Source organism: Xiphophorus maculatus, chromosome 15 (assembly GCF_002775205.1).
Source record: "Xiphophorus maculatus strain JP 163 A chromosome 15, X_maculatus-5.0-male, whole genome shotgun sequence".
In the NCBI taxonomy this organism is placed as follows: Eukaryota; Metazoa; Chordata; class Actinopteri; order Cyprinodontiformes; family Poeciliidae; genus Xiphophorus; species Xiphophorus maculatus.
In genome coordinates, this window is record NC_036457.1 from 9,577,290 (window position 1) to 9,587,840 (window position 10,551).

General features: G+C 38.7%; 1 protein-coding gene across 2 annotated transcripts; it reads left to right on the forward strand.

Moving 5' to 3' along the window:
- The first annotated feature begins 932 nt into the window (after window positions 1-932).
- On the forward strand, window positions 933-10,077 carry nr2e1 (nuclear receptor subfamily 2 group E member 1). 2 transcript variants are annotated; one of them, XM_023347401.1, is made up of 10 exons: window positions 933-1,328; window positions 1,416-1,517; window positions 3,821-3,966; window positions 4,636-4,723; window positions 5,694-5,929; window positions 6,437-6,583; window positions 7,702-7,798; window positions 7,903-8,052; window positions 8,195-8,300; window positions 9,411-10,077. In XM_023347401.1, exons 2-10 carry the CDS (start codon window positions 1,457-1,459, stop codon window positions 9,571-9,573), a joined length of 1,194 nt encoding a protein of 397 aa, XP_023203169.1. In that variant the 5' UTR covers window positions 933-1,328; window positions 1,416-1,456; the 3' UTR covers window positions 9,574-10,077. The 2 variants fall into 2 exon arrangements, with proteins under 2 accessions (XP_023203169.1, XP_014325577.2); XM_014470091.2 differs by having other exon boundaries at window positions 933-1,517.
- The last annotated feature ends 474 nt before the right edge of the window (window positions 10,078-10,551 follow it).

A 10,551-nucleotide genomic window follows, 5' to 3' on the forward strand; every position in this document is an offset into this window, starting at 1 on the left:
GTTGAGTTTTAACTTCAGACTACATTAATCTATCGGTAGCCAATAGAATAAATCATTTTAAGTAAGTAAAGAAACACAATTATAAAAATAAATAAATTAAAAATAAATTTAAAAAACTCCCGCTTAAATACTTGCAACAGACTGAAAATCCCAGTAAGCAGTGAAGCTCACAATGGCTTTAAAACGAGCCATGAACGGGAGGAAAGCGGCGCATGCATGGACACCCGCCCTCTCTCTGAGGAATACCCCTCAGAAAGAGAGAGAGAGAAAGTGGGGAGAGGGAGTTAAAAAAAGGAGGTGTGCATGTATTTTAAATTTTTTGATTGGATCATTTATTAAGCTTTAAGGAACTTTTTTGTTGTTTCCGTGGCTGAACTCTTTCTAAACGGCTATATGCTATTCTCCATCAACTGAGGTCACGCTGCGAATCTCTGAACTTCACCAACTGTAACGCACATAAAGCTGTTTATTCAGAAGCATCTCAGCATGAGTTATGGAAAGTACTCGGAAGTGAAGCTCCAAATACCGTCTCTGCACACTTGCCAACGCACTTTGACTCCTACTGCCCATTTTTACACCAAATGAATAAAAAAATACTCTAGTTATTTCGAAAAGTGTAATTTTTGGATTAATTTAGAACTTCTAAATGGAAAATATTAACATATCTCATAAAAGTATTTTTTTTAAAACTTATGCGGCGCCTTTTCACCCAGGGACTTTGCATCCCTACCCCTTCCACACACACACACACACACCCACACACACACACACACGCACACACACACACACACACACACACACACACCCCAACACACGTACACACACAGAGAGACACACACACACTCTCTCACACACTCCCGGTGACGTCAGGTTGGAGTTTAGTGTAGAAAGCCAAGTGGATGAAGGAAGTGGAGCTCTCCACCCTCCAGCCTCCCCCTGACACTTCTCATAAATATTACCGACGCTTATTCGGGGGGAACTCGCAGCACAAAGTCACCTCGCGTCCCGGTGTGTTTAACACATTTTCACCTCTGATTTTAGCCCAAAATTCGCCTTTTTTTAATTTCGTTTTTCTAGCGGCTTCAGCGCCCCGTCAGATCCTCCGTAGGCGGTGGTTTCTTTCCTTCGCACACGTCCAACTTTACGCGCCGGGCTTGTGCGCACCGACCTGCCGGAGCAGCGCTGCTGTCTGTCACCGATACCCGGTTGCGTCTCTCCTGCATGCCGGAGCTCCAGTCCGGCTGTGATGAAGGCAAATGGTGCTGAGATAAAGCTCGGGCGCTGAGTTTTCATTTGGAGCTCTCAAACGAAGCCTGCGACTCTGACAAGTTGGTAACTGGACTTTTTATCCGCTGAAGAGCAAAACACACCGCTTCTACTTTGATAGTTTTCTTGTTGTCCTCCTAAAATAAAAGGTAAACAAGGGAAACATTTTCCTTGAGAGACCTGAACTTTCATGATGAGCAAACCCGCCGGTTCAACAAGTGGCTGTTTGGATATTCTGAACGTCAAATCAAGTAAGTTTCTCTCATTTCTCGATTATCCTCAACTATATTCCGCCGTTCAAGCAAGGCCTTTCTCTGACTTGATTTAAAAAAAAAAAAAGAAAATAAGCAATAAACCTTTTGCACGTGTAATTTAATTTTCACTACAGCTTTTACGCAATAATATTTCAGATACTTATGTGTGAACTATTTTATTCAGATGTGTTTGTCACACGCAAAGTGTCATCTTGTTTTTCGTAAAGAAAGACCAAGATAGAAAGAATTAAAAGAAGAATTATGCGCCACACTCGATGCCACTTGTTGCCTGTTTCATGTAAGTTCTTCCGAAGTAAAAATAAATAAATAAATAAATAAATAAATAAATAAATAAATAAATAAATAAATAAATAAAATAAGATAAAAACGCAACAAAAGAGGCAACTTTATTCTTGCTAAGTATTTAATTTTGATCAAAAATCCTCTGGCTTAACTTTGCTTTAACTAATTTCTTATATATTCTCTAATTTATACATTAAAAATTTCCTAAAACGACTTTAACATTTTGCAATTACTTAACCTTAAATACAGTGATTGTATTAGAGCGGTGTATTTACGGTTCCTTGTCTCATTTTTTTTGCGCTTTGGAACTTTTCTTGACATCACTGCAGAAGGCCCAAAAAAGTGCAAATATTAAACGTCTGATCTTTAGAAACACCAAATGAAATATATTTCCTCCACAAATTTTTAACTAATTTCTGTCAAATTTACATGTAATGGTATTTCTTTTTATTTAGTTGTTTTGAGTTTCATCACATCAAAATCTGTGATACTAAGCTTTTGTTTCGGTGTTTCCCTTTTCCCTAAATGTTGTGATTGTATTGGAAATTTAACTTTCTGCAGCAACTCAACATGTTTTTAAATTAGTGTTTAAATGTAATTTGAAATCAGTTCCTCCTTCCTATACCAAATGCCATATTGTCCAAAAATAGTCTCCTTTTTATTAGCAGCTCTCGGTCTTGATGGTGATTACGTTAATAAAATATGCCATATATTTTCAGGCAATTAATGCACACAATGGACCCGCACTGGACCCCCAGGGTGGGGAAACTAAATCTTTCCACAACAAAAATTCGTCACCGATTTATTTAAATCGACAATCAAATTCCGCGGTTTGTTACCTGTCTTCGGTTTTAAAAGTCGTTTAAAAAAAAAAAAGAAAAAAAGTTGGGTTTAATTAAATTGAATCACACCCAAACATTTAGTCAATTGTCCCTCCAATACACGCAAATAGAAACAATATTTTCATTAACATTTTTTTCTCTTACATATTTTTTATGTTATAGAAAGAAAAGGATAAGTAAGAATCAGTAATTCGCTTCTTTTTTTACATATATATTCTTTAAACCTTGTAATGTAATATTTGAAATCACATTCCTGTAAGGTAGTTGGTTGTGGCCCATAGACCAATATTCCCCACGGCCTTCTGATTCTGAATAAACAGCCAATTGAAGTCGTATAACTCTCCCCTGAAGTCATTGTCTTTGCTGCCGAGTAGTTATTCCCATGCTACCCTTTTTGACGGGTCACTGGTGAATCAATGAGCAGGTGGCAAAACGTCAGTGTAATTACATAGACGGCTTTTCCCTCCAGAACGAGAGGGGGAAAAAAGCTCCCTCATATGCATACAAATATAGTTCTTTTTCAACAGATTTGAATACAAAATCTTCACAAAAAAATCACTTTTTTTTCATCTACACTGGGCTCGATTTACATACACTTCATTTGAGTTGGTGAAACGAGTTGGTGCGCATTATTCTCGCAGTGCAGTGTCACTCCCTAATCCTGGGGCCTATAGACCTGCGGGATAAAGCAGCTGTCGAGTCCCATTATGAAGTGGAGTTGGCAGCTTGTCGAGATCCAGGCAGTCAGACGAGGTTCAATGGGGGAAAATCATTAAGTTAACACTTTCCCCTAATGTCTCCATTGTGCAGCCTCGGGCTATTGTCTTAGGGAGCTCAGATATGACGCTTCCCACCGGACTTTATTCCCGAAATATGCTCCAGTGAATTCCCATGGTCATGGTTGGGTGAAGAAAGGGCCGTGCGTCCATGTTTGCCCGAAAAATAAATCTTTCGCTCGACAATTTATCTGTTGCTCCAGAGTCATTTACAAAGTTAATGTCACCGCAGATTGTGCAAGTGTGAATCATTTTACTGTATAAACTCAAAAGCGTGGATAAACCACCATGATTTACCATCATATTTCATTCATTTACTTCGGTCTTGACTGAGTCTTGATTTTGAATGCTGTCCAACTGACATTTTGGCATCTCCAAGGTCGGATTCTGGACATCCCATGCAAAGTGTGCGGCGATCGCAGCTCAGGAAAACACTACGGTGTTTACGCATGCGACGGCTGTTCGGGATTCTTCAAGAGGAGCATCCGGAGGAACCGAACCTATGTGTGCAAGTCGGGCTCACAGGTGAGAAGGGGAGGGGAGGAGACTGAGGTACTCAGAATCGCTTTAGTTGCTCGTTTCAAATAGTGTGTGCTATTCAAACTATATGAATAGTCGATTGGATTTTTTTTTCCATGCAAGAAAGAAAAATACGGACTCGAAGCAGCGGTTGCACATATTGTTCTATTGCAATAAATTGTTATGCAACTTGTTCTGCATTTGCACCGTCTTCTGATATACATGTTTACTGGTTCCTTTTAGGAAAAAAAAAACGTTTTACCATTACGCACTGAATGCGCATTTTACGCATGTGTCTCGCTCCCTTTTTTTTTTTTTGGTCGCTGTGTTAAATCTTCCTTGATGAGCCTAATTGTGTCATGCCTGCACCATTAAGTACTGGCCTAAACACAGCGCTGCTCTAATATATCAGGTGTAATCCAATCTAATGTGATGATTCCCAGTCGAGGATTTAAGGCGGCAGAGGGCGGGATCGAGTACTTATCCATGTGGGATGAGGCCGCACTAGAGCCGCAGGGGAGAGGGGGCCATAACTGCAAGATAATAGCGCGATCTTTTACCTGGAGATTTGCCTCCCAGGAGGATAATAGCAGGAGGATTTCGTGTTAACCCTTTTTTTTCTTGTTTTCTTCTTTCCCCCCCGTACCCCCTCTTTTCCTTGTTGTCTCTGTACAGGGTGGCTGTCCCGTTGACAAAACTCACAGGAACCAATGCCGAGCGTGTCGTTTGAAAAAGTGTCTGGAAGTGAACATGAATAAAGACGGTAAATGGGCTTGATTTAATTATGGCTCTGACTATAGACACGCCATGCTGTGGCGTTTGGTATCGAGGTGGAAAAGTTTATTAAGGCTTCTAATGAAAGCTCCAAAGAAGCTGATAATTACCTGCTATTTGCTTGTTTTGAAGGGGACGTTGGTTCCAGCGTGGTGCAGCTTTCAATAAAAGTTAATTGCTTGGACTTGTTTGTTGCACTGGCGCCTCCGATGGGGGATGAAGGGAGGCTGTGCCCCTCCCTGCACATTTGTATTTGACAGTCTTGTGAATGTCCTTTATTCATACAAATATAAGATTTTATTTATGCACTTATATGCAATGTTTGTTTCCTTTCTAACTTATGAAATCTTTTTTCAGAACAGCTTTTTTTTATTAGATTTTTTTTTATTTATTTAGATTTTAATATTTCAAATGGCATAAAATTAAAAAAAACATATTTTTTAAAGTTTGGTAAATGTACTGGTGTCAAATGAGGATGGAAAATTTCAATAGTTATATCTCTGTTAACATTTTTAGCGAGATTAATATTGACCCTTTGATCTTTTCTGCTGCTTCTGCCTGAGCTGGCGTCCCACTCCATGCACACTGCAACTGTTTGCTAATAAAACTAAACAAATTATTGCACACTTCCATATAAACCTGGATCTGTCTTTCTAAACCCACCAAATTTGCATTGAAACTCTGATGATGGGCCCTGTTGGGTCATGGGCATTAACAGGAAGTGGCATCCCACATAAAATTCTGCTTAAAGCCACATGAAACCCTGGGCCATGCTCTGACTTCCAAGTGGAACTTGATTATTTGTTTTGTTTTAGTTTTTAACTTTACACCTGTATAAAAAGAGCCACTTTTTACAGGCACTCTCAATGAATGCAGATTAGATTTTCTTAAAAGAAGGCAGTTCGCTCTTTCAGAAACTATTCCTTGAACTCTGTGTGTCCGCTGTCCCACTTTTGCAGCCGTCCAGCATGAAAGGGGGCCCCGGACGTCCACCATCCGCAAACAAGTTGCCCTTTATTTCCGGGGCCACAAAGAGGTGAACGGCTCCTCGACCCACTTCCCGGGATCTTCGCTGCCCGGGCCTCCCTTCTTCACCACAGTCACGCAGCTGGAGCCCCACAACCTGGAGATGAGCTCAGTAGCAACCACACCAGAAAGACAGGCCATCGTGAGCTTAGCACAACCCACCCCCAAGGTACGATGTTCTGAAATGTACTCTAGAATTATATTATATTATATTATATTATATTATATTATATTATATTATATTATATTATATTATATTATATTATATTATATTATATTATATTATATTATATTGTTTATAATGTTTCTTTATCTAAGCCACCATGCTGTGGGAAATGAGCTGAAATAATGAGTATTAAGAGATTTAAAAAGCCTAGAGAAAACCCCTTTAAAAGTACACACACTCAGGTATGATGATGCTGTTTTAGTTGCTCCAAATAAGATTTTATTTTTCTACAGAGGTTAGAAGCTGAAATTCTTGTCCCGATTTAGCATCCTGTAAGAAGCACAAATCCGCCAATTAGAGTTTTCTCTCCCAATCCAGCACAGGAAACACTAATGATTATAAAGTCACGTGCCAGAGCTTGGAATTTGATCTTTGCAGCTCGCTGTTCTCTAAACTGTGATTCACTAAGACTTTTGACACGTGTTTGTTTTTATGTCACACGTCCTGCAGTATCCCCATGAAGTCAGTGGCACCCCCATGTATTTATACGAGGTGGCCACGGAGTCTGTGTGCGAGTCCGCAGCGCGCCTCCTCTTCATGAGCATCAAGTGGGCCAAAAGCGTTCCCGCATTCTCCACCCTGCCTTTATCTGATCAGGTAAACTTTAAATTCATGACATGCATCAAATGTTGTTTCTATAAACCCACAATGTAAGTAAAAACATGTGGAAAGATTAAGCATTTAACATTTACAGGGGTTTTCATACCTACATGTAATCTGAATATTATATATTTGGCTATATAATTCAACATCTCATAATTTAAGCCTTTATAATCTATTATTTCTTTTTCTCAATAATTCTATTACCAAAACAATAAATAATGGAAGAACTACTGTAAGTCAGTAAGGCAGCAACTAAAGGCCGTAAGAATCACAGTTTGTGTTATTAAGTTGGAGAAAGCAACCAATGAACAAACACTGGAACAGAGAGGAACAAACAGCACAAAGTCACATGTACATACTAGAGACAGAAGCAAAAATACTAAATTATTAAGCAAGTCTTTAAATTATTATTATTATTATTATTATTATTATTATTATTATTATTATTATTATTATTATTATTATTATTATTATTATTATTATTATTATTAATCAACTACAGTGCTCTTACTCCAAAATGTTAATAAACCTCAAATGTGAATGTTTAAGAAATCAAAAGAATGGTTTTGGCATTCTTAGTAGAATATCTGCAGTATATGAGGCCAGTTATCACACAAATAATACTAATAATGTACTTTATTTTAAAAAGCTAAAAGATAATTCTCCCCATTCAATGTGGTGTACCAGATAATTCCTAAAAAGGATAATATGGTCAAAATACACAAATTGATTACATTTCACAGTACTGTGTGTGTGCATTAAGGCTGTGTAAAGTAGCTGATGGCTCCTATTGAGCCCTCAGGTGTTTTATGGTGGTGAAGTTCCTGCAGTTAATCTCTTCAGTGTCTGTGGGCTGACATTGTGCTCTGCTAATTCACACATAATTTGTTCTCATTTATTTATTTACTCCTCAGCTACATAATTAAGCTCAGAAAGTGTTTTGTAGCCATAACAACTTCACCAAAATGTAACTGAATGTATCCGATGTGTTAGAGAAACATCAACAGTCAAAAGCAATTTTTTTGAGACAAAAAAGTAGAAGCACAATCTAATAAAAATGTCATAAATGGACAAATATTCATGCTGGCTTAAACAAACCAATCATTTTCCAGCTGATTCTGTTGGAGGATGCCTGGAGAGAGTTGTTTGTTCTGGGTATCGCTCAGTGGGCAATTCCTGTGGACTCCGCGACTCTTCTTGCTGTCTCTGGTATGTAAAATCCAAAAATCCTTCTATGAGCAGACAGGGTGTGACTGCTTGCTGCTGCATTCTTTTCCCAAATGGTAACACTTTTCTCTCATTTCCATCAACAGGGATGAACACAGAAAACACAGAATCTCAGCGGATGAACAAGATCATGTCTGAGATCCAGGCACTTCAGGAGGTGGTGACCAGGTTCCGACAGATGCGCCTTGACGCGACGGAGTTTGCATGTTTAAAATGCATCGTAACATTCAAAGCAGGTGTGTAGCAGTCAGCTTCCTAAAAAAAAACATCCTACAAGTTTCTACCTGAACCTATCTGACAAAGTCAAAAGGGATGGTTCAATCTTGAGCAACGTCAACTTAATCCGTTCCATAAAGCTAAACAGACTTTGTTTTACAGTTCCTACCCAAGGCAGCACTGAATTAAGAAGTTTCCGCAATGCCAGCGCCATCGCTGCACTACAAGATGAAGCACAGCTCACACTCAACAGTTACATCCACACCAGGTATGTAAAAACGAGACATACATTATGTTGCAAAAGTATTTTTTTCTATTGGATGGGGATCTTTGTGGAAAATGATGTAAAGTCAAACACATAGTTTTCAAACTAATGGCAAGAAAAATAGATCTAAAAATGACTTTTAGTACTTTTAGTGTCATTCTATTTTGTTAATCCCATGCAATTATTTTAAAACAAAATTGGAAAACTGCTTAAAAATTAATTTCTGATTATATTTATTTTTACAAACTTTGTTTGCTCTTTGTCATTTTTAGCATAGGTTATTGCTAAAATAACCTATTGCTGACAGTCCAAAGAGACAGTTGTGGCTCTGATGGTTGCAGACCCATGAAACAGAAACTCAACCTCAGTTCATTTGGATGGAGAACCTTCATAAAATAAAATAACATAAAATAAAATAAAATATTTCTTCATATTTTGACTCATTATTCTAAAACATTAATATATGTTGACCTCAACAATTCCCTTGAAGCTTTGGCTGTCTGTTTAGGATTATTGTCTTGATGGGAAGTGAACTCTGACCTCAGTGTGAAGTCATTGCAGCCTCAAACTCTTTTATTTTAATGTGGATCGGTGTGTATGTAGATCCATCCAGCTTCCCTGCTTTTTTCTGAAGGACAGGATTCCTCAGTATGATGCCACCACCACCAAATATCACTGTGTGGTTGATATGTTCAGAATAATTTGCAATACTATTTTTCCCACCACAAAAGCATTTTGTATGTTGACCTCAATGGTTTAATTTGACCACAACGCCTTCGTCCACATATGCCTTTTTCCCCTTGTTATCTTGTAGCAAACTGCAGGTGGGATTTTCATAGCCAGACTGTCTGGTCACCCATTTGTGGAATAAAAGAATATTTTTTCTTCTTGTTCTACTTTTCTGCAAGCTATAAATACAGCTGTTCTGCCTCACGGAACACCACAGGTTAGAATCTAATCCATCCAAGTCTATCTGTCATTACTTGCTTTATGCAGACCTAACTTCAACCTGATGGATCATGTTTCTTGGTCTTAACTGGTTGTTCTTTCTTAGTGTTATACTAAACCGAACATGTATAAAAGGTTGTTTTAGAACCTTCTTCTCTGTTCCAGGTACCCAACTCAGCCCTGCCGCTTCGGGAAGCTGCTGCTGCTCCTCCCGGCACTCCGCTCCGTCAGCCCCTCCACCATAGAGGAAGTGTTCTTCAAAAAGACCATCGGGAACGTTCCCATCACAAGGCTTCTCTCCGACATGTACAAATCAAGTGATATATGAACTATCTGACTGTCCAGAGGTGTGGAAAAGGACTAAGACATCCATGCAGGTCTGGACAGAAGGTCAACTCAACATAGGTGCAGCAGAAGCGGGTTGAAGTTTTCACGGAGCACAAAGTCTTTTAGGCCTGTAGGCTCCACACTGAAGTAAAGACTACAACACAGCTGGATCGCCTATTAACAGTTTGCACTAGTTAAGGATTAGGTTCAGAAAATTGCAGTTTACAGTATTTAAATGTCACCTTAAGACTCTAAAAGAGCGCCTGCCAAGTCCATTTTAAACAGAAATGCTGTACATTACGATGTCTTTCGAGTGTCTTTGAGACCAATGAGCTTGATGACCAATTTCATCTTGTAATTGCTGTGTTCAGTCCCAGTGGAGAAAACCAAAAAGATGCCCCAACAGTGAGAGGGCCCCGAGTCGCTGTTCCGCAATCTAGTGCTGAAACCAAATGCACAAAAGGGGCCAACAACGAAGAAAATAAACTTTGAGATGAAAAATGTTGCTGTAAAGTTATTCAAGGAAGTTATTTCAGAGGCTGCTGTCCTATCTGTCAGTGTGTTCTGTTTTCAGACGCAGCAGCATTTCAAAAATGTCTTTAGGTTGATTTTGCGAAGACAGACACTAACATTGGATAAAATAATATTCAGCACTTGGAAATGTTTTTTTGTGGCCTGTGTTCTTTTGAGTTTGCTGTAAATATCCTGAGTTATAACTATTTAGAGTTGTAACAGAGAGAATAAAAGAGATGAAGACTGAACTCAGCTGGTTTCATACATCAGATACCAGGATACAGCAGCAGTTTAAGTTTTTTCATCTTGCAGACTAATGTAGCTCCTCCTACATTTGATTATTTTAACCCTGGAAATGTCCAAGATACAAAACATACAACTAACAATGCATGACATATCCATTTAATGACATGACACATGTTCTTTTGTCACAATTCAGTATAATATTACACCGCTTGACACACCA